Source organism: Schistocerca piceifrons, chromosome 11, assembly GCF_021461385.2.
Source record: "Schistocerca piceifrons isolate TAMUIC-IGC-003096 chromosome 11, iqSchPice1.1, whole genome shotgun sequence".
Taxonomy (NCBI): Eukaryota; Metazoa; Arthropoda; class Insecta; order Orthoptera; family Acrididae; genus Schistocerca; species Schistocerca piceifrons.
The window spans coordinates 164112199-164137743 of record NC_060148.1 but is presented as its reverse complement, the minus strand read 5'-3'; the positions used below and the strand labels follow the sequence as shown (position 1 = coordinate 164137743).

General features: G+C 40.5%; 1 protein-coding gene across 7 annotated transcripts in view; it reads left to right on the top strand.

Moving 5' to 3' along the window:
* The window catches only part of LOC124720259 (zinc finger protein 543-like), a 140657-nt gene that overhangs the window by 60350 nt on the left and 54762 nt on the right, over positions 1-25545 (top strand). For all 7 annotated transcript variants that reach the window (XM_047245580.1, XM_047245581.1, XM_047245582.1 and 4 more), the window contains one exon: positions 7846-7908. In XM_047245580.1, coding sequence (XP_047101536.1) covers positions 7846-7908 — 63 coding nt within the window. The remainder of the gene's footprint in view (positions 1-7845; positions 7909-25545) is intronic.

Genomic DNA, 25545 nt, shown 5'->3' with positions numbered 1-25545 from the left:
CTGACTCTGGTGCGATATTGGGGAAGCACTAGTGATCACTGTGGCTTGTGCTTGACAACAGATACTACATGGCTGGGGTAGGTCTCTGCCCAAACTGTTTGTCTTTAAATATGCCTGCTTTTGTCTGTATATGTGTGGATGGATATGTGTGTGTGTGCGAGTGTATACCCGACCTTTTTTCCCCCTAAGGTAAGTCTTTCCGCTCCCGGGATTGGAATGACTCCTTACCCTCTCCCTTAAAACCCACATCCTTTCGTCTTTCCCTCTCCTTCCCTCTTTCCTGATGAGGCAACAGTTTGTTGTGAAAGCTTGAATTTTGTGTGTATGTTTGTGTTCGTTTGTGTGTCTGTCGACCTGCCAGCACTTTTATTTGGTAAGTCACATCATCTTTGTTTTTAGATATATTTTTCCTACGTGGAATGTTTCCCTCTATTATAACCATATATATATGCAGTGAGTTGAGACAGTGGCATGCTGTGATGCAAAACAGTGACCCTCATGGCTGAAAAACAGCGCAGTGAAGTATCCCCTGTGGTGACAGCATGTGGGATGGTAGGAGATGGGTGACAACTGTGTGATTGCAGCATCTAGCAAGTAATGATGCCTGACTGCTGTTTGGTGCTTTGCGACGAGAGCCATTGTGATAAACCTGAGACCATCAGGCAGCAATGGCTGACATGTGACAGCAGGTTATGATGAAGAAACAGCAGTGTAAAGTGACAGTTCATGGTTCAGGGCCCAGAGCTGTACAGTAAGGCCCCAGTAGGTTGCCTTCTGTGTGCACCAGGCATCCTGACTGTGTGCCACTTGGGACAGGCCACACGGCAGCATGAAGTTGTGACATGAAAAGTTGGCTCACAGGCCACAGCAGGCTGCAAACCCAACTTTGCTCTACTACAGCAGTGGAATGCACTGATGCAGCAAGCACTAGTCATGCCAACAAGGCGCAGATGTTGAACGTAGTGTACTGGACTGACCTCCACCCTTTTACAATCTTGGGCTGGAGGAACATTCAAATCACAGCACTTAGACATTGAAATTAGTAGACTCCTGTACAAACCAAAAGGTAGCAACCTATTTTGTTGTTGTTGTTGTTGTTGTTGTCTTCAGTGCTGAGACTGGTTTGATGCAGCTCTCCACACCACTCAATCCTGTGCAAGCTTCTTCATCTCCCAGTACTTGCTGCAACCTACATCCTTCTCAATCTGCTTAGTGTATTCATCTCTTGGTCTCCCTCTATGATTTTTACCCTCCACACTGCCCTCCAATGCTAAATTTGTGATCCCTTGATGCCTCAGAACATGTCCTACCAACCGGTCCCTTCTTCTTGTCAAGTTGTGCCACAAACTCCTCTTCTCCCCAATTATATTCAATACCTCCTCATTAGTTATGTGATCTACCCATCTAATTTTCAGCATTCTTCTGTAGCACCACATTTCGAAAGCTTCTATTTTCTTCTTGTCCAAACTATTTATCGTCCACGTTTCACTTCCATACGTGGCTACACTCCATACAAATACTTTCAGAAACGACTTCCTGAGAGTTAAATCTATACTTGATGTTAACAAATTTCTCTTCTTCAGAAATGCTTTCCTTGCCATTGCCAGTCTACATTTTATATCCTCTCTACTTCGACCATCATCAGTTATTTTGCTCCCCAAATAGCAAAACTCCTTTACTACTTTAAGTGTCTCATTTCCTAATCTAATTCCCTCAGCATCACCCGACTACATTCCCTTATCCTCATTTTGCTTTTGTTGATGTTCATCTTATATCCTCCTTTCAAGACACTGTCCATTCTGTTCAACTGCTCTTCCAAGTCCTTTGCTGTCTCTGACAGAATTACAATGTCTTTTGTTTCCTTTACTGCTTGCTCAATATACAGATTGAGTAACATCGGGGACAGGCTACAACCCTGTCTCACTACCTTCCCAACCGCTGCTTCCCTTTCATGCCCCTCGACTCTTATAACTGCCATGTGGTTTCTGTACAAATTGTAAATAGCCCTTTGCTCCCTGTATTTTACCCCTGCCACCTTTAGAATTTGAAAGAGACTATTCCAGTCAACATTGTCAAAAGCTTTCTCTAAGTCTACAAATGCTAGAAATGTAGGTTTGCCTTTCCTTAATCTATTTTCTAAGATAAGTCGTAGGGTCAGCATTGCCTTCCGTGTTCCAATAGTTCTGCGGAATCCAAACTGATCTTCGCCGAGGTCAGCTTCTACCAGTTTTTCCATTCGTCTGTAAAGAATTCGCGTTAGTATTTTGCAGCTGTGACTCATTAAACTGATAGTTCGGTAATTTTCACATCTGTCAACACCTGCTTTCTTTGGGATTGGAATTATTATATTCTTCTTGAAGTCTGAGAGTATTTCGCCTGTCTCATTCATCTTGCTCACCAGATGGTAGAGTTTTGTCAGGACTGGCTCTCCCAAGGCCGTCAGTAGTTTCAATGGAATGTTGTCTACTTCCGGGACCTTGTTTTGACTCAGGTCTTTCAGTGCTCTGTCAAACTCTTCACGCAGTATTGTATCTCCCATATTATCTTCATCTACATCCTCTTCCATTTCCATAATATTGTCCTCAAGTACATCGCCATTGTATAGACCCTCTGTATACTCCTTCCACCTTTCTGCTTTCCCTTCTTTGCTTAGAACTGGGTTTCCATCTGAGCTCTTGATATTCATACAGGTGGCTCTCTTTTCTCCAAAGGTCTCTCTAATTTTCCTGTAGGCAGTATCTATCTTGCCTCTACACAGATAGGCCTCTACATCCTTACATTTGTCCTCTAGCCATCCATGCTTAGCCATTTTGCACTTCCTGTCAATCTCATTTGTGAGACGTTTGTATTCCCTTTTGCCTGTTTCATTTACTGCGTTTTTATATTTTCTCCCCTTCATCAATTAAATTAAATATTTCTTCTGTTACCCAAGGATTTCTACTAGCCCTCGTCTTTTTACCTACTTGATCCTCTGCTGCCTTCACTACTTCATCCCTCAGAGCTACCCATTCTTCTTCTACAGTATTTCTTTCCCCCATTCCTATCAATTGTTCCCTTATGCTCTCCCTGAAACTCTGTGCAACCTCTGGTTTAGTCAGTTTATCCAGGTCCCATCTCCTTAAATTCCCACCTTTTTGCAGTTTCTTCAGTTTTAAGCTACAGTTCATAACCAATAAATTGCGGTCAGAGTCCACATCTGCCCCTGGAAATGTCTTAGAATTTAAAACCTGGTTCCTAAATCTCTGTCTTACCATTATATAATCTATCTGATACCTTCTAGTATCTCCAGGATTCTTCCATGTATATAACCTTCTTTTATGATTCTTGAACCAAGTGTTAGCTATGATTAAGTTATGCTCTGTGCAAAATTCTACCAGGCGGCTTCCTCTTTCATTTCTCTCCCCCAATCCATATTCACCCACTATGTTTCCTTCTCTCCCTTTTCCTACTCTCGAATTCCAGTCACCCATGACTATTAAATTTTCGTCTCCCTTCACTACCTGAATAATTTCTTTTATCTCATCATACATTCCATCAATTTCTTCATCACTTGCAGAGCTAGTTGGCATATAAACTTGTACTACTGTAGTAGGCATGGGCTTCGTGTCCATCTTGGCCACAATAATGTGTTCACTATGCTGTTGGTAGTAGCTTATCCACACTCCTATTTTTTATTCACTATTAAACCTACTCCTGCATTACCCCTATTTGATTTTATATTTATAACTCTGTGTTCACCTGACCAAAAGTCTTGTTCCTCCTGCCACCGAACTTCACTAATTCCCACTATATCTAACTTCAACCTATCCATTACCCTTTTTAAATTTACTAACCTACCTGCCCGATTAAGGGTTCTGACAATCCACGTTCTGGTCCGTAGAACGCCAGTTTTCTTTCTCCAGATAACGATGTCCTCTTGAGTAGCCCCCGCCTGGAGGTCCAAATGGGGGACTATTTTACCTCCGTAATATTTTACCCAAGAGGACGCCATCATCATTTAACCATACAGTAAAGCTGCATGCCCTCGGGAAAAATTACGGCTGTAGTTTCCCCTTGCTTTCAGCCGTTCACAGTACCAGCACAGCAATGCTGTTTTGGTTAGTGTTGCAAGGCCAGATCAGTCAATCATCCAGACTGTTGCCCCTGCAACTACTGAAAAGGCTGCTGCCCCTCTTCAGGAACCACATGTTTGTCTGACCTCTCAACAGATACCCCCTCTGTTGTGGTTGCACCTACGGTACGGCCATCTGTATCGCTGAGGCATGCAAGCCTCCCCACCAACAGCAAGGTCCATGGTTCATGGGGATAGCAACCTATTTTAACTGATGCCAATTGTTATAGGTACCAGGCTTGTCAAGTGTGTGGATGTCCAATATAACTGAAAAATAAAGATTAGGAGGTAATGGTAAAGTATGTTCATATGGGACACAAAGGGTGTGCCCTAAAGGTGGCATACCAGGTACCATTCAATCGAATGGGCCATATAGTCGATCAGTGATGGACAAAGCTCAAGATGTAGAGTGTGAGGGACACTTTAGGCTGCGACCAGAGTCAAGTAGAGAGAGAGAGAGAGAGAGAGAGAGAGAGAGAGAGAGAGAGAGAGAGAGAGAGAGCTCCTCCTGATCACTACTCTGTCCATCCCTCTGTGAATAGCAAGTGTAGTTCTCTTCCCTTGCATCCTATTAGCTGCCAAAAAATGGCATATGGATAAACTTTACCTGTCAGCAATCCTAACAGGAACTAATCCCATCTAGGTTCACATCCTGTTGCATAGGTCATGCAAGAGTGTGATTGTAAACCCAGATGTGAAGAAAAAAATTTAAATTGGTAATAAATTATCTCTGTTATTTGCTAGACTGATGATGGTTTTCACATCCTTCCCTCTTCCATGGAAGTAGTGTCTACAATGTCTACGGTTTGTCACAATCTTCCATTTAGGCATGGGGTGCGCAGATGAGGTACTTAGATACTAAGAGTAGACTATAATTAATTTCTTTTCAAGATGGTTGTGAGAGGTCTCACAATTTAGTGCAGGGGACATGTCAGTAGTAGTATAATAGTGTAGTGGCCTGTGCTGAGGTCTGCAGTCATCCCTGACAATGCAGTTGGAGTGAGGGAGTGACCAGGGAGTGATTCAGCAGGTGGTCTGCTTGAGAGACAGGCACAATCATGTCTCTGCAACACTTGAACAGCTTGTAAGAGCTGAGAGCCATAAACAGATGATACACAGTGATTATGTCTTAAAGCTAAGGGCTGATTTACAAAGTTAGTTAGCTGTGAAATGACTTAAATCGTGCTCTGCAAGGCTCCTAATCAGTGCCAGTTTGAAGTTTAGGTAAGTGTTGAGAAGTATCAGTATAGTGCCTCTTTTTGAGAATACAGTTATTGTAAAAACAACAGATACTTGTGAACTTTATGCATTAACTCTCTTGTATTAGAACACTGATGATAATTTACGAATATCTTTATTAGCACTCTTTAAAATGATATACTTTTGAAGTAAAACTATTTTGTGTTCCCTGTGAAACAGCAAAGGAGCTAGAATGGCAAATGATAATGACCAGAATAACAAGTGATAATGACTAGGTTTTCATCATGGGTTACACTAACAAAAAGTAAAGTAGGTTGCTTGTATTACAATAGAAATGAATAAAATATCCCTCTTTACAAATTTTAACAATTGTTAAACGATAATGGCCTCATCTACTAGTCAGGGTACATAAGTCCTGTCATGCAGTAGCGAGATTAATTGAGGTACTTGTGTTTATTATCTTCATTAACAAAACTCCTGTTCCATTGCCAGATTGCAATAAAAGGCACAAGAGGTTGGGACAGTCTATTGCATGATGTCATTCAGATCCTTTATGATTGTTTGCATGCGAGAATACATGCCAGTGTTGCTGCAAGACACTGTAATGGTGTGACTGGGCACCTTTATTGTAACATATATATTTCATTTAGTCTTACTTTGTCATCATATAGTCCTACAACTACTTGCCACCTTGCTTGTCAATAAAATGACCTTTTCCTTTAGGGTGCTGAAATTTTTTTCCAGCAGTGTAAATTGAATTCTACAGGATGAGGATGTTAACGGGCACATAGATTATGGAACCATCAGTTCAATAAGTCAGGGTTGCAAAATGCTGATGTGCATTATTTTCAGAAGAATGAGGGAAAAATAGTAGAAACTGACCTTTAGGAATGTGACTTTGTGATCCAGAGAAATGTGGGAGCACTGGAGACAATACTGATCCTATGTCCTGTCTTAGAAGATACACAAAGAAGCAAACATATCTCCATAGCAATTGTAAATTTGTATAAATGTTTTGGCAGTGTTTTTACTGTAATAAACTATTTAACTGCAAAGGAACTGGAACTGGATTGTAGCCTATCCCTGATGTTATGCTGTCTGTACATACAATCAAGCTGTGAAGGAACCCAACAAGACATTCTGAAAGCGGATTATAGTTTGAGGAGGAGAAATAATATCTTTGAGATATGCTGATGACTTCATTAATCTGTGAGAGATGGAAAAAGAATTGGAGGAACAGTTTAACAGAGTGTATAATATTTTCAAATGATGTTAAATGACTATGAATAAAAACAAAAGAAAGGTAATGGTATGTAGTTGAATCAAATTATGTATTACGGAATGAATTAGGTTAGGAAATGAATTTCTGGAAAAGAGAATTTTTAACAGTAAATATGAATTTAAATGTGAAGAAGTCTTTGAAACGTATTTGTCCATAGTGTGGCATTTTACAAAAGTGAGACTTAGATTGTAAACAGCTGGGATAAGAAGCTTGTGAAAACTGGTGCAACAGGAGAATGCTAAAGAGTCACTGTGTAATTGGGTAATTAATGAGGCAGTACTGAATCAAATTGGGGAAATATTTTATAGATCAATTTGTCTAAAAGAAGACTTTGTTTGATTGGAGACATCCTGAACCATCAAGGAGTCATCTAGTTGGTAATGGAGGGAAGTGCAGACAGTCTGCACTTGTGTAACATTTCCGTGTTTGCTGCACAGAGAGGTGTGTGGTACTCTGCAGGATTCTTATTTTTCAGAATGTGTACAGAAGAATTTCGAAAACTGATGGACAAATCTCAGATACTAAAATCTAAGTTGAAAGGCTTCATTGTAAGGTGTTCTTTATTCTCAACAGGATTTCTTTGCTGTAGTTTGGAGTTATTTTGTTTATTGGTTCACAGAATTCAACACACTGGGACAATGGTTTTTGATGTGTCACCCAAGTACAGAAAGGTAAACAATTAATAGTTAGTTAATGCCTACATTCAGCAATATTGTCACAGATGGGTCCAATTGAGAAAGTATTTGTATGTTGTGTACAATGCTTTCTTTGTGTACCCATGTTCATAAAACATAAACCTATAATCTCAATAACAAAAAATGCTGGTACACCGTTTATTCATAATGGTTCGCTGGGTATTGCTTCTCTCTCTCTCTCTCTCTCTCTCTCTCTCTCTCACACACACACACACACACACACACACACACACACAGCAGCGGCAACAGACAGAGAATAGTGTAGGGATAGATGAGATATATGTATCTGTAGGTATGAGGATGGTTTAACTGTAAACTTCCTTTTTCCAACAAAAAAGAACTGAGCCACAAATTACCTCTCAGTTTTGTGAAGTAGTATACAAATATATGATTGGCAGGTCTCCTGGGAAGAGAAAGAAAGGTAGAAAAGTCAAAAGAAAGCAAGAAAAATTGGAATTGTAGCAAAACTTGTGTATTTTGTCCACTATGATGTAACTGATTGAAATAAAGTATCTCTTTGTGTACTTGTTTATTTATAAGATGTACATTTGTTCTAGACTGATGCATCCACTTTGGCTCGTGTTCTTGAGCGAGATCCACTTCGGGGAGAAGAGCAAGAGGTATTTTATTTCCTTCTGTTACTACAAACGTATTATATATTTTCTTATTTATTGCTTTTTGTAACTTGGTCTCATGTCTGAAAATAATTGAACATTACCGTGGCTATTATCTACATGATCGTATTTTTCATTCTTAACTCTATTTATGTAGTACTTTATATGATGTAACATAACAATAACTGTGTAAAAAAGTTGCAGTTTAAAGTAATGATCTAAAATGAAAAGAACCAACAAAAATAAGTGTTAAGTTGGTTTTAAGGTTTCCATCTACATGTTTGACATCTATGTGTAGTTTATAAAACTGATCATTTACCAGCAGATTCTCAGATTCACATCTCTTGTCTGTATATTTAACTTGTGGTTCTTTGTTGTTCAGAGATGCAGGTCCACTGTTCATCTTGTAATTGAGGTGTTTCTTAGCTTTAGAAACAACTTTCTGTGGTTGGAAACTCACATTAACATTTTTCCATGTTGTTGCATTAAATATATGTTTTTAAACTCCACTATATGCAAAACACCATCTGTCTCTTTTTCTGTTTACTCAGACTGTTTTGACACATGTGTCATCTTATGCAGGCCTCGATTTATTTATTCAAAAATCATACAAAGTTTATGGTTGTTTTTCTGCATGAGGCATAAAAACTATAACAGCATTTTTTTTTCCTCACATGGTGTTACATCACTTGTGAAAATTAGTTTCTACAGGTCAGTCTGGTTTATGTCTTTTTATTATTTTGACAGTATGCCTGTCTGTAAGGTAGATGTAAAGAAATTTACTTATTCTGAAATACTTCTTCATGATTAGTGGCTGTGTGTGCACTGTGCTTATGTTTTTCATCTAGTTGTGCAACTCTGGTGGCTTTTTGTTTTCTGTTGTGATTGTATACACAGTTTTTTCACTTTTCTGTCTATTTTGCTCACATCTGTTTTCACACATGGTTAACAAAACAGGACTTGAGCAGATACCTGCATTGTCATATTCATAGAGAGGTGCCCAGTTGTTCATCATTTTGTTTCTGTTCATTGTGGTGCTAATTTTGCTAAAAACTATTGTGGTGTTTCTGTGTGTGGAGAGGGAGAGGGAGGGGGAGGGGGGGGGGCCTTGGGAAGCAGATCTTTTTGGATAGTTGAAGATGTTTGATTACTATATTTTACATAGGGAAGTGTCTTTGTATAATTCATTGAGCATTACAAACAGTGATTTAGTGTTTTATTGCATGAGTATTGTATACTTGCTGAAGCCCATTCATAGGTCAAATGAGGGGAAGGGCAACTCCCAGCGGGAAAATGCCTAGTAAAAAATTCAGTGTTCATAGCAACCTCCAGGTTGAGCTTAAAACAGGGTCTGGACTGTGTTACAACTTTCATGTAAAGTAAGGAATTGTCAGAGATGATTGTGTTCTACATTCTGTAGCTTATTCACAAGATTTATTTCAAACTAATATATAGTGTGTGCATGAGGTATTCGTCATTTGTAGAGTTTGAAAAAGAATTAAAAGTATAGAACCAACATAATGCACAGCAATGAGAGAAGCCTTAAGGCTTAAGTCAGAAACTGATGGATAATGCACAGCATTGAGAGAGGGCTTGAGTCAGAAATTGATGGGAATGATCCTTTTGAGGAAAATCTCAAGTGTTTACTGAAAAGAAAATGTGCTTGGAGTAATAAATAGCATATTTTTAGCAGTAGGCAAGAATATTAAATCGACTAATGTTGGATTATAAGTCTGCATTCAAAATTGTTTGGGCATGAATAGCATCCTATTGTTGATTGACAACAATAGAACTTTTTATATAATAAAAGAAGGTAGAAATTTGAGATATCTGATCAGTGAACTGAAATAGCTTTCTTCATCTTCTTTGGATTTTCATTTTATGGCAACTCTGGCCTGTATCACTGAAATTAATTTTGCACACTTATTGTGACTAGTGACATTGACAATGATCAGCAAGATCTCATAACACATTAGTAATCCACAAAGACAGTGAGGAGTCTAAATGCTACAGTCAAGTGGCTGAAATCCAAGGTCCATGCTCAATGAATGTTCAATCTTAACTGCATATGAAACTTCCTGGCAGATTAAATCTGTGTGCCAGACCGAGACTCGAACTCGGGACAGTTGCCTTTCACGGGCTAGTGCTCTACCAACTGAGCTGCCCAAGCACGACTCACACCCCGTCCTCACAGTTTTACTTCTACCAGTACCTCGTCTCCTACCTTCCAAACTTTACAGAAGCTCTCCTGCGAACCTTGCAGAACTAGCACTCCTGAAAGAAAGGATATTGCGGAGACATGGCTTAGTCACAGCCTGTGGGATGTTTCCAGGATGAGATTTTCACTCTGCAGTAAAGTGTGCGCTGATATGAAACTTCGTGGCAGATTAAAACTGTGTGCCGGACCGAGACTCGAACTCGGGACCTTTGCCCTTTGCGGCAAGGTTCGCAGGAGAGCTTCTGTAAAGTTTGGAAGGTAGGAGACGAGGTACTGGTAGAAGTAAAACTGTGAGGATGGGGCGTGAGTCGTGCTTGGGTAGCTCAGTTGGTAGAGCACTAGCCCACGAAAGGCAAAGGTCCCGAGTTCGTGTCTCGGTCCGGCACACAGTTTTAATCTGCCAGGAAGTTTCATATCAGCGCACACTCCGCTGCAGAGTGAAAATCTCATTCTGGTTAACTGCATATATTGGAAGAAACATTAGACTATTACATAACTGTGCAGGTGTAACTCTGGGTGTAGACTGATTCTGTGAATATTGCTTGATGTTTGTTCAAGTGATTTTATGACCTTTTGTCAATGAATCCTGAATGAATACTGACTGACTGCATGAAAATTGCTGCTAAAATATTAATGATAGGCTGGCTGACATTGACCACATGGCTATGTAGAGAGTGGTGAAGGAAGGATTTTCCAAAATGTTGAATTTCAAACCTAATATATATTAATTTTTCAGCTAAAAAGGTGGGAATGATAGTTAATATACACATTTGGAAGTGAAATCCCCCCCCCCCTCCCCCTTTGTCTGGGGCTTAGGATAGGCCTGCAGTATTCCTGCCTGTTGAAAGAGGCGACTGAAAGGAGTCTCACACGTTTCGGCCTTTATGTTGTGGTCCCCTGTAGTGTTAGACTGCCACATTTCCAAATTTTTCTGAAGGGTGAGCCAATTGGGGAAGGGTGTCTTACATGGTCCATCGTATCCATAGTGTGTTGAGATCTTTAGCGCCCTTTCTCATCGTTACATTGTAGACATGTTCATTCTCCATCTCTTGAGTGAGGATACATTCCTGGGTGTGGTTTCCCCATGCACTATGCAGTGTTGTTTCTGCGCCGATGACAGCCGTGGACTTCTTTGCACCTGATATCCTTCATGGTAGCCAGTCTGTTGTGGTGGGGCCACCATGTATCCTGTTGGTTGTAGCCCCCTGACAACACAGGGAATGCTCTGCTGATGTCTGTGCTGTTAACTTCCCACTTATGCCAAGGAGTAGATGCCTATCTCCCTGGGGCATTGGGACTCCCAGCAATGGCCATGTTGCCAGATGGCCCTTGCCGAGGCTGAGTGGTGCCCATGGGGAGGGCCCTCAGTCGGAATGGGTGGCATCAGGGCGGGTGACCTGCAATGAAGCGTGGTACATCATCTCTTGCTTGTGACTAGCCACCAGCAGTCTTTAAGCATTCCAGGGCTCAATTTAATGCTCAGAAGTATGACCCCAAATCATTCCCCTCCCTGGCCACACCATGGGAGGTGTGAAAGACTAAGGATGGCAGTGAGACTTATTCACCTTGCTACCTGCTTTGTACGAGAGCTGATGATGAGTCTGTCATGTCGACGAAGCCTCAGTTCTTTGTAGAGCATTTGGAGGACAAGTTTGGGGAGGTGGAGGGCTTGTCCAAAATGCACTCTGGGGCAGTTTTAATAAAAACAGCGTGCTCTGCCCAAACACGGGCATTACTTGCTTGTGACAAGTTGGGGTATGTTTCTGTTAGCATCACGCCCCATGAGAGCTTAAATATGGTCCAGGGCATTATATTCCACAAGGACCTTCTTTTGCAGTCCGATGACAATCTGCGTGCCAATTTGGAGTGGTGAGGTGTTCATTTTGGCCATCATGTTCATCGGGGTCTGAGAGATAATCAGGTTGCCACTGGTGCCTTCATCATGGCCTTCAGGGGTGATACATTGCCTGAGAAGGTCAAGGTGATGGTCTACCGCTTGATGTCAAGCCCTATATCCATCCCCTGATGCGGTGCTTTAAGTGGTGGAAGTTCGGCCATATGTCTTCCTGCTGTGCTTCCAGCCTCACATGTCGAGATTGCAGACGTCCATCACAGCCCAATACTCCATGTGCCCTGCCTCCCATCTGTGTGAACTGCAGAGAGCATCATTCACCTTGCTCGCCAGACTGCAGGATTTTACAGAAAGAAAGATAAATCATGGAGTACAGGACCTTGGACCAACTGACCTACACTGAGGCTAAGAGGAAATTTGAATGACTCCATCTTGTGGGAATGACTTCCTCTTATGCCACCACTATGACAACAGTGATAGCCCCATCAGTTCAGCGAATTCCAGTCAGCTCTCTGAGCCGTTAGACTACACCGCCCCGTTGACTGGGGGGCACTACCCTTCCTGTTGCTCCTGCACCACCAACTTCAAGAGCAACAGTGCCCCAACCATTTGGGACGTCCATCCCCACTTCTGAGCCGGAGAAGCATACAACTTCTTCAGCTCCTCTCGATAGGAAGGGGTCCCTTGGGTCACTTCCTTCCCAGGTTCTTACCAGTGGTTCACTTGACACCCGCCAGTGGCTGAAGCAACCACAGGTAGCTGGTTGTAGGGCTTCATAGTCCTCATCAGTCCCTGAGACTGAATCAGTGAAGCTCTTCCAGTGGGACAAACCTAAATGGCAGCGAGAGAAACCAAAAAAGCAAAAGGCCCTCAAGAGCCAGGGCACTGCGGTGGCACCAACACCACCACTACCTACAAGCTCTACGTCTTGAGGAGAGGATGGGGTGGAGATTCTTATGTCTGCTGAGGACCTAGATCTCACCGGACGCTCAGACACAATAGATATGGACTGCTGAGGCAATAAGTCAGTGACAGCAGGTGACCCTGAAGCATAAATTGCCTCATTGAATGGTCAATGCCTGCCCAGCCTCACGATCCTATTATCTTCCAGTGGAATTGCAGTGGTTTTTTCCCCCAGCTTGCTGAGCGCTGACAATTTTTTCAGCCTTCCCGTTTTCTTCTGCATTGCTCTCCAGGAAACTTGGTTTCCGGCGATGCAAACTCCCATCCTCCATGGCTATTGGGGTTGTTACAAGAATTGGGCGGCTGATGAGAGGGTATCTGGTGGAGTCTGTGTCTACGTTCTTAACTCTCTTTACAGCGAGTGTGTCCATCTTCAAACACCTTTAGAGGATGTCATTGTTAGTGTGTGGATGCCTCAGCCTGTTACTGTCTGCAGTCTCTATCTTCCATCAGATGGCGATGTCCCACAGCATGTATTGGCTGTGCTGATAGTCCAACTGCTGCCACCTTTTCTGTTACTTGGTGACTTTAATGCCCATAGCCTTTGTGGGGTGGATTGGTGGCAACAGACAGAGGCTCTGTAATTGAGCAAGTGTTGGCACAGCTCAGCCTTTCTCTCTTAAATACTGGTGCCTCCACACATTTCAGTGTGGCACATGGCACATACTCAGCCATCAACCTTTCGGTCAGCCCTGGCCTTCTACCATCCGTCCACTGGCATGTGCATGATGACTTGTGCGGTAGTGACCACTTTCCAATCTTTTTGTCTGCCACGGCGTCATTCTTCTAGGCTCCTCCCCAGATGGGCTTTTAATAAGGCTGATTGGGACTTGTTCACCTCCATTGCACTATTGAGCCTCTTTCTCATGACGCCATTGTGTGGTGGTTCACACGGTCAACACAGGCATCGTTTCTGCAGCAGACTGTTCTTCTGGGTCCCATCGGCGGAGGACTGTGCCTTGGTGGTCACCAGAGATCACTGAGGCGATTCACAATTGCAGGCAGGCCTTCAGTGGAACCCGTCACTGGACCACCTCATTGCCTTTAAGCAGCTCCATGCCCAAGCCCGATGCCTTATTCGCCAATGGAAGCAGAAGTGCTGGAAAAGGTGTGTCTTCACCATTGACATCCGTACCTCTGCATCGCAGATTTGGGCCAGGATTAGGTGACTCTATGGCTATCAGACCCCTGTCAGCATACCTGGGCTTTCCCTGAATGGAGCAGTCTGTACTGACTCCGACACGATTGCAGAACTCGTAGCAGAGCATTATGCTAAGAGTTCTGCTTCCACAAATTACCTGCTGGCTTTCTGCTCCCTGAAAGAGCAGTTGAAACATCAAAGCCTTTCATTCCATACGCACCACCCCGAATCGTACAATGCTCCATTCAGTGAGTAGGAATTCCACTTGCCTTAATATGGCTCCTGGGCTGGATCGCATCCACTGTCAGATGCTCAAACACCTCTCAGTGAACTGCCAGTGACACCTCGTAGACCTTTTCAACCGTATCTGTGTTGAGGGTGAGTTCCCATCACAGTGGCAGGAAAGCATCATCACATCACAGTGGTCCACATTTTGTTGGACTGTCCACTTTTAACTGCCCTCAGGCAGATGTTTGCACTGCCTGATACAGTCCGTGCACTTTTAATGGATGATTCTGCAATGGCAGGCTTGGTGTTGAGTTATATTCACACAGGGGGCTTTTATCGCTCAATCTGAGGGTTTGCTTCTTTTGTGTGTTTAGTCTGGCCTTTGGCCTACAGTTTTAGATTGGGTTTTTAGTGTGTCTCTTGGTGGTTGGCTTTTCCTTTTTTTTTTGTTTCCATGGTTAGCCTACCACTGTCACACTCTTTGTGTTTTTAATTCCTCTTTTCTGGTCTTTGTCTATGTCTTTCTTGTTCTGTGTTGTCCCTTGTCATCTCTGTTGCTTGTTTTTTCCTTCCTTGTGGGTGTTTCATGGTCGTGAAAAAAGGGACCGATGGCCTTTGTAGTCTGGTCCCTTCAACCCGCCACAAACCAACCAAAGTGAAATTATTTTGTTTAACTGTTGACTGTCTATCATTAAAATGGCATAAATGTCAGGTTTTTCAGTCATATGTCTGCTTGTGTCTGTGTATGCGCGGATGGATGTGTGTGTGTGTGTGTGTGTGTGTGTGTGTGTGTGTGTGTATATATACCTGTCCTTTTTCCCCCTAAGGTAAGTCTTTCCACTCCCGGGATTGGAATGACTCCTTACCCTCTCCCTTAAAACCCACATCCTTTCGTTTTTCCCTCTTCTTCCCTCTTTCCTGATGAAGCAACCGCTGGTTGCGAAAGCTTGAATTTTGTGTGTGTTTGTGTTTGTTTATCTCTCTATCAACATACCAATGCTTTCGTGTGGTGAGTCACATCATCTTTGTTTTTAGATATATTAATTCACCAATCTTGTTGCACAATGGTCTCAGCAGGGGATTAAACGTGTAACTTCCTTTTTGATGTCTCCTCATAGATATATAGCATTTTTTGGATTGTGCAGTGGTACATAGGATATCAGCTTGCACTCCCATTGAAGTTCCTACCAGTTTTCTGATTATCCTCTATGGCTTTCGGATTTTGTCCACTTAGTAGCAGTTGCTTGTATGACAGCTAATGCCAAGGTATTTTGGATAATTGCTGTGGTTTATTTGTTATTTCAAAATGAACCATTCAGCTTTGTATCAGATAGGTGATTACTGAGGCAGAATTCACAGCTTCCTGTTTTGACTGGATTTGTGCAGTCAACATGTCATATAAAATCCAGTCAGCTGTTCCAAATTTGATGTCAGATTGTGTTCTCCTACATTTAGGTATTTTGTTACTATTGTAACAGAATTTCTGTGGCGTCTTTGCTGATGTGTCAGAAGTGTAAAGGTTAAATAGAAGGAAAGCTAATACTGAGTTATGTGGTAGTCTATTTTAATACATAAACACCTACCAGTTTTATGTTCAGTAATAACTCCTCTAAAGAATAGATTTTTCATTAGGTTATTGATGAGTCTGGTAAGTTTCAAGGATCCATTTGTTAGCTTCAGGATGAACTCTCCGTGCTACACCATGTCATAAGCTTTAAGACCATGAATACAACTGAAGTTTTTAGACTTCCGTAAAATGATGATTGAGTATGTGCTGTGACAGCCAGGACTTGTTTGGAGTTTTCTTGGTTTTCTCTTAATTTAATTTGTTCTGGAGAAATAACACTGTCAGTGGTTGAAGATGAGATGGGAGATATGATGCTGTGAGAAGAATATGGCTAAGCACTGGAAAACCAAAACACAGTGCCAGGAATATACAGTGTTCTCTCAGAATTATTACAATCATTGGGAAAACCAACCATGAGAAAACTATTCCATGTGCTATTAGCTGGACAGTGCGTTTAAAAACAAATGCCCTTTGCATTAAGAGGGATGGTACTGATCAAAACAAGACTAAACAAAATAGAAATACTTGTTCAGATAGTGGCCATTCTGTCTTCTGGTAACCATGCGCCTCTTGACACTAAAGGAGATGCTTAAACATCATTCATCCCTCCTTCTCAAAGAACCACAGTCTAAGATGGTGAAACTTGACTGCTCTCCGGAATTGTCGTGTGCATGTGACAGACATTCTCTAATGTTATTAATGTCTTTTAATATCATTGTTAGGAAGTGAATGCATAAATGTCTTAGTTTCCCCATATTCAGATATCTAAGGGATTAAAGACAGGTGTATGGATAGTCCATGCTTTTGGACCTACTTGACCAACATGTCACTCATTAATTGTTTTCTTAAGTTAAACTGTACAAGGTTTAGGAAAAGAGATAGTGCCCTTTTATGGTAAAACCACATTCTGTAAAATAATGGGATTGATGCTACATATGCACCAAAGATGAACAACTAATAAGTGTAAAGTGTGAAAACTTCTCAGTCAAATGTGACATCTCTGGTGTCTATGGACAAATCAGTGTTGCCATGGCCTTTGTGTAAGAACTGGAATTTTGTTTTGCCAGAAATAATAAGAGTAACAATAGAGCAATGAATTGTTATGAAGTTTCACATGAGACTTGGAAAAACTGTTAATAGAACCAGTATGTTACTAAAAGAAGTGTATGGTGAAGACTGTTTATCTCATTCATGAGTTTTTAAGCAGTTCAAGTGTTTCCAAGATGGCCAAAAAGACATTGAAGATTACTCACACCCCAGACGCGCTCCAAAAAACAGACGAAGATATTGAAAATGTAGGAAATCTGATTCAGTCTGACTGCTGTTTAAATATTCGATCAGTTACTGAAAATGTAGAGATTGACAAAGAATGCATACTGTGCATACTGAAAATTTTACGTAACCAACTTAATGTGAGAGAAGTGTGTGTGAAAATGGAGACAAAAATTCTCACAATTGAACCAAAGGCAGCTCATAGAAGTGTTTATGCTGACACTTTGAATACCATTGAAAGTCAACTTAATTTCTTGGAAACAGTGATAACATATGACGAATCTTCACTTATGATCCAGAAAGTAAGTGACAGTTTGTGCAATGGAAGGGCCTAGCTTCACCTCAGGAGGTGAATCTGGAATGAACAAACCAAGATTCAAAGCAATAGTCATTTTTATTTTTCGATGTTCATGGAATTGTGTATTTTCTCTGCGTTCCCCAAAATCAAACCATTAATCAGCATTGCTACCTTGAAGCTCTTACTGAACTCTATGGGGAAATAAGAAAAAATTATCCATATTGTGGAAGAACAAGTCATGGGTTCTGCATCAAGACAATGCATTGTGTTAAAAGATTTATAGTTAAGTATAGCATCCCAGTGTTAAGACCACCCACCGTATTCAACTGGCCTATTTCCATGTGATTGTAATCTCTTCCCCAAAGTCAAATCTGTATTAAAAGGAACAATATACCAGTCAACTGTAAAAGCAGATATAAGTTGCAAATTTAAGTTTATTTCTTACACCATTTCGCCTGAGTAGGGCTTCATCAGATAATCCAAAAGCACACAGGGAGGTCAAAGTTACAAATAGCCATCATGGTCATATTGTATACCACCAAGACGATAGATCAGCATGAACTGAGAAAAGAGATAAAGTATAAAAGCTTGGGTACTCACACAGTAAAATTAATGCCAGGGCCACATTTTACATTAAAATTAATGCCAACGACGTGTCACACATCACTAGAAAAGCCAGAACAGAGTGTACTGGAAATAAAGAATAGAAAAAAGTCGTTTGGATGACAGAAAGACAGAGGAAAACATTTGTATCGAATATAAGAGGTGTGGAATCACCTTAGATACAACAACAAAACCAATTATAGCAGTAGAGAATATGGCCATGCATATGTGAATATACACATTCTCCATACAAAATGCTGACACCATGCCTTCCACTCTGGTAGATGACACACAAATATCATAGATGTAGCTGTGTTGATTAGGAAGTTAATTAGTGCAAAAGGAAATTTAGCACATTGCACAGTGTGGTGCGATAAGCATGGTTAGCAATTAAGGTTGAATGAAAAATGAATGGCAGTCAAATTAGTGTAATTTCAAATACCTTAAAACTAGGAAGATTAAACATGTAAAATACTTGAATGTATTAAATCTTGATAAAACAAACAAGTTATCCAACAGATACAGTAAACTGGAAAAGGTTGAATGCCAGGACAATAAGATTAATATTATGGTACGAAAAAAGTTCATATAGAGAGACAGTGTAGTGAAAGTATATGCAAGCAAAAATAAAAATCAGTAAAATAAGGTGAACAGAAGTACAAAGTAAGGGTGCCAGAAAGAAAAGAATAAGCCAATGGTAAAACCAAGTCTCCAAAAAGGTGGAGATCAGGTGTAATATTCTAAATATATAAAATTGTTAAATGGAGTGTAAAAGCACCTTCGTGGGTGTTATCTCTACATCTTGAAGTGTAAGCTTTTAAAAGTGACCTTAATAACCAAAAGGCTCATGAAGCATAGAAAGTGAAAGTGAAAGAGAAAGAACTACAACTTATTAAAAAGTGGCATCTGTTCAAATGTGATTTTTGATGAGCTGTTCCTGACAGGGTAAATGATCTCTTTTCAAGTGTGTGTATTTGCCACTTTCAATTTCTTGTGGGAGTTTAACCCTCCTTGCCTTTGAAGCATATTGTAGGATCTCAAGGTTAGCAAGCATGGTTGGTGGATGACTACTAGCTTCAAGATGTTCAGCAAAGGTGGATCCATTTTTTATCTGTCTTTTTTTGTCATCAAGTGTTCATGAAATGTAGCTTTAGAGGGCCTGCTCGTATGTCTTATTTATGCTGTTTGATAGTCTGGGGATTGAAGTTTACAAATGCTGGAGGCTGCGTATTTATCCTTATAAAGGCATTCATTGTGAATGTAGCAGTATTTAATTTTGCTAGTACTTGTAAGTACAGTTTCTATGATTTACTGTTTTTAGGCAGCTTATCCTACAATATAGCACGGTTTTTCCGGGAGACAGAACACACAAATAGTTTTATGACGTAATAACATCCAGTACTGCTACATTCAGAATTAACACCCTAGTAAAGATATTCGTAAAGATGTCCATTTTTAGCAAGTTGTAGTTCTTCTGCTTTCACTTTCTATGCTTCATGAGTTTTACATATCTACCTTTATTGTTACTAAGGTCATTTTTAAATGCCTGCAATTCAGGATGTAAGGATGACCCACATAGATCATTTCACTCTGTTGAATATCTTCATATATTGTATATATAATGTGTTTAAGAAAAAAGTTTACAAACTGACATGGCACATCGTGCATACAACAAGGATCAGTAATTGCAAAGGAACAGGGAGTCATAAACACTATGAGAGTTTGCTGTGATCACAAGAGGGTTTTGCTATACACATGCATACCATTGCCATTCATGTTGTGGGAGCACTGCCATCAACATAGTTAGCTGCACATGCTGCGAACTGGCTGAGATGCATTTCGTTTATGGCTCGGTCAACTGCAGTGGACAAAAAGCCATATGATTTTATCGTGCAAAATATCCCAATAGAAAGGTGACATGCCACATATGCCGATCATGTGAAACTGGCACTTTCCATGTGCACAAGCTGGATACTGGTTGCCAGTGAGCAACACAAGCAAGTGGGGCAGAAGAAAGCATTATCAAAAGGGTCGACCGAGTGAGGTGGCGCAGTGGTTAGCACACTGGACTCGCATTCGGGAGGACAATGGTTCAATCCCGCGTCCGGCCATCCTGATTTAGGTTTTCTGTGATTTCCCTAAAATCGCTCAAGGCAAATGCCGGGATGGTTCCTTTGAAAGGGCACGGCCAACATCCTTCCCTTAACCGATGAGACCGATGACCCTCAAGAGGGTCGAGCATACACCAGAAACAAGTACATGAGGCATATCCCACACCACTGATATCCCCCAGTCCTCCATCTGGCACATTGTACGCCACAAAGGACTGCAATTGTTTCATTTCTGACGCATCCAGCTATTGGAACTGGGGAACTACAATAATTGCATGGGATTTGCACAGTGGTTTCTGCAGGAATACATTACAGACCAAAGCTTCACATTGCATGTCCTCTTCACCAGTGATGCTGTGTTCTCACTGCAGGGTTTGGTTACCATTCTGGGTGGATGTGAGCCCACATGCTACATGTACATATGCCTCACAATGCAAATTTACCATGAACATGTGGGCTGACATCTTTGAAGGCTGTTTAATTGGGCTGTACATCCTCCCAGACAGATTTCATGGTCTCGCATATCTTGTATTTGTGTGAGATGTTCTGCCAGACATACTGAATGATGGTCTCATGCTTATTTGTCGCCATATTTAATTTCAGCATTATGGACCTCCCACACATTTAGGCAGACAACTGATGGCACATCTGCAGGCAGCCTCTCCCGGCTGATAGATTGGTTGTGGTGGGCCAGCCGCATGGCCATCACAGTCACCTGATCTCTCCCCAGTCAAGTTTTTCGTATAGGGTTATCCGAAGTATCTTGTGTATGAAACACCTGTTTCATTGTCGGAGGGCCTAGTGGGCAAGATTGTTGCAGCAGCAGGATGTCTTCGAGATACACAAGGTATATTTGAGAGGGAGCACCATTCAGTGCAGCATTGATGTGAGGCATGTCTCAATGCATCTGGACAAAACTTTGAACATCTCCTTAGCGGTTGTCCATTTAGCAGATATAAATATTTATGATTACTGAACCCTGTATGCCCAATTTACCATATCAGCTTGTAAATGTTTTTTTGAATCATCCTGTACTTATAACCTTACACCTGTTCTAGTTTTTACCATCAGCTGATCTCATTCTTTCAGGTGGCCTTACTTAGTACTTTTGTGTGCCTTATGTGAGTGATTTTTTACTTTTTCTTGCATATAGTTTTATACACCTTCTCTTTATTTGTACTTTTTCGATGCCTCTAATATTAATCATATTGTCTCAGAATTCCCTCTTTTCCAGTTTATTGTATCTGTTGGACACCTTTATTTTATTAAAAGTTAATACATTCATGTATTTAATATGTTTAATTTTCTCAGTTCTATGATGTTTGGGTTTAAGCTAGTTAGTCTGTGACCTTCCCCCCCCCCCCCCTTTCTCTTTGTTTAACCTTGATTGTTTAACCATGCTTATACACCACACTGTGCAGCACCCAATATTTCCTTCTGCACTAACTAACTTCCTAGCCAGCACAGCTACATCAACATTATTTATGTGTTATCTACCATAGTGGAAGAAGCGGCAATGCACCTTCTGTGGGGAGGGGGGGAGGGGGGGGGTGTATGTTCATGTATGCATGTTCATATTGTATACTGCTATAACTGCTTTTGTTGTTGTAGCTAGGTAATTCCACCTCTCATATTTTTATACACATGAGTTTTGTTCTAACTTTTTGTCCTCTAGATGACTTTATAAATTCTTCGTTTCCAGTATAATCTTTTCTGGTGTTCCTATCAATGTGACATATGTCATTGGTATTAATTTTAACGTGACATATGGCCCTGGCATTAATTTTACTGTGAGTTGCTATTATATAGTGTTGGTAGTATGGAATATGGCCATGTCAGCTATTTATAACTTTTCTCTCCCAGTCAACTTATAATAAGGTTGCTGCACTAATCTGCTACCATGGAAGGGAATAATTTTTAAGATTTCATGCTGTGGAAGCACTGAAAGAAAAAGTGACACCCATCATAAAGGAGCTCACAGAGGGAGACTTCCAGCACTATTTCGATGAATGGAAAGTTCACATGGAGCATGATAAGGATAGAGGAGGAGATTACAATGAAGATGACAATACTAAATATGTATGTTTTTGAAATAAAATGTTGTACAGCAATACTCCCGTTATTTCATAGAAACACCTCATATACAAGAGACACATGTTGACGTTGATGAAAATAAAATTGTTACTCCACTAGCAATCTAGTATTTGCCTAACACTGTATGAGGCCAGTTCAAAAAGTTCCAGAACTGTGTCCACATAATTTTTCTACAGTTACCTTTTACTTATTGTGCATGGCCTCCTTCAAAATACTCTCCTCCACAGTTGATACACCACTCCCAACGCTGTTTCCACTTCCGGAAGCAGTCTGTGTACCCCTCTTGTTGGATCGTGCAAAGTGCCGTCTGTGAATTTTCTTTTATCTCGCCTGTCATTGCAAATCTTCATCCTTTGAATGGGATTTTCAAGTTTAGAAATATAAAAAGTCTGCAGGGGGCATGTCTTGAGGGTATGGAGGATGAGATAGCACAGTGATTTCGCTTTTGTGCAATAGTCCCACACCGACAGGGATATGTGCAGATGCATTATTGTGATGCAAGAGCCATGATTTGTCTTGTCACATTTCAGGCTGTTTCCTTCTCATATTTCCTCGCAGGTGATGCAACATGTTGTGCTAGTACCGTTGATTAACAGTTTATTGCTGTGGCATGAATTAATGACGAACTAATCGTTCAAAGTCAAAGAAAGCAATCAGCATGGCTTTGACATTTAACCTCATGTGACAAACTGTTTTTGGTCGTGGAGAACCTGTCCCAACCCATTATGAAGATTGAACCTTTATCTGAGTATCATAACTGTAGACCCATGTCTCATCTCCAGTTATAATTCTCTTAAGGAACATCTTTTTCACATTTGTCCACTGCAAAAGCTCTTCACACATTGTGACACAAAGGTCTTTCTGGTCTCAGCTCATGAGCCATGGGATGTACTTGGTGCCAACAGTGTGTTCGAAGATGCTGTGTCAAGATTTCATGATATGATCACATTGAAATATTACATTCTTCTGCAATCCCTCAGATAGTCAGTCTACAATTAATACACAATTTCATTGATGTTCCTGTCAGAAATGTTGTTGGTAGACGTTGAATGGTGTCCTGAACTAGTATCATCTTTAACTGTCCTCTGGCGTTTTTTAAACCATGTGAACCATTTGTAACACTGAGTACAACTAAAGCACTCATCACTTGTAGGCTTCCTGCATCATTTTTGTGTCTCTCTAAAAGGTTTTCTTGAGTTTCATGCAAAATGTAATCCAAACGCATTGCTCCTGTAAATCTGTCACCTCAAAATTCACAACTGTGTGACAATGTTCTACTCAGTGCAGCACTGAACAATAACTAACAGGCATATAACAATATTATGGAAAGAAAGTTGTTATGTAGCCGATAGGCACAACAAAAAGACTATCACAAATAAGCTTCCGGCCAGCAAGGCCGCCATCAAAAATAGATGACACACACACACACACATAAATGCATGCCCGCGCATGCAAATGCAACTCACACACACATGACTGCACCTCTGGCAACTGAAGCCACTGAGGTATCTTACCACTGGCACTACTGGTTTAACTTGAATGACTCATTCATAAAGTCATGTTGTCCTGTATCCAGTGATGACAAATGTTGTATGAAGGTCTACCAGTGTGAACAACTTTCTTGTTAGGTTATTATTAGGCACTATGCCCATGCTTGACCTGCATCCTCCACTAGCTGGTATAACCATTGTTAGGTTCTATGCCCATGCTCGACCTGCGTCCTCTCCTTGTTAGAAAATTGTGCAGTATATGAAATTTATTTTTAAAATGTGCTGGAATAAATGAGTTATGTATGAATGAGACAACATATTTTTGAAAACCAGGAAAGTAGATTAGGTATGTATGAAATATTGGCCACTGATTAATTTAGACAAACTATGGATGCATACATATTATTCTGTGAATAAATTCTGACAGAGTGGTAGTGTCCTAGAAATAATGTCAAACTAACTTAGCTGCCTTTATGTAGTAGTTGTGCTGTGCAGAACAGAGGTGTGCAGATGTGTAGCCTTGGCAGTGTTCAATTTCTAAGCATTACACTGGAGTGTGCATTGTCTCCACCCCCCCCCCCCCTTCTCCTAGTTTCTCAAGCATGAACAAGAATGTGCTGCAATCCTTGCCTCATCTTGTTTGTTTATGCAGGTTATATAGATGTTTTTGTAGGTTATGCAGAATGACTGATACATTAGACATCTTGTAAGTTTTATGACAAACAGCAGCATTGCAGCCGAAGAACATGTTACATTGAATGTGAGTAGGAAGACAGTTATACAACAGTGTGTTGGCATTTTCAGTACAAGAAAAATGGCTTGTACTGGACTTAACAAGTTATACCCAGTACTATCTCCTGTAAGAAATAGGACAGTTTTTCTAACACCTCGTATATGAGACAGGCAGAATACTATGACCTCAAGGAGAACAAAAATATTGGATATCAGAGGAAGTAGATTTAATAGATATGATGAATATCAAACTACCAGGAAAATGCTAACATGAATTATTTACAGGAAAATAGAATGTCTAGCAGAAACTGAAGTGGGGAAGATGAGTTTTGTTTTCACATAATGTCTACAGAAAGCAGGTTACATTTATAAGAGGGAAATGACATGAAAGATAGGCATTAGTTGACAATAGGGCAGTATTGTAGCATATTACATATGTTATTTAAACTCTGCATTCATCAAACAGTAAAGGTAACTGAGGAGAAATTTTCAGGGGAAATTGATGTTCAGAAAGAAAATATGTAAACTTCAGTCTTTCCTGGCGTCGTTCTAACTTTGTCATGGATAGTGAAGGGCAGAAATGGTTATGTTGTGAATGGAGTGGATTATCTCCTTAAGATAAGTTATAAGATGAACATAAATAAAACAATTACGATGGAGTAAATCGTGTACAGAATGCTGAGGAATTGTGGGTGAGATGAAGTAGTTGGGTGTATCATGGGCAATTGAGAGACATAAATAGAATTGAAAGAAGTTATGTTTGAACCAGTCATATTTAAAAGTCCATATATATACCAAAACAAAATTTTCAGTATAAAGAAAAAACTGCTTGGATTCCAAAACCGAAATATCTTCATTTATATTTAGAGTGTAGTGTAGGATATTTAACATAATGTAAGCATAAAATTGTGTATCAGAACAATATGTGACCTATATTATGTTCAAGTGAATGATGTGGAGATATGGCATTTTTAATGGATTTTTTTTTTTTACAAAAAATAACATTCTATGAATGATTGATACCTTGCAGCTGTGTCAAGTAAATAAGTGAAAAAAAATCTAAGTAATAAATGC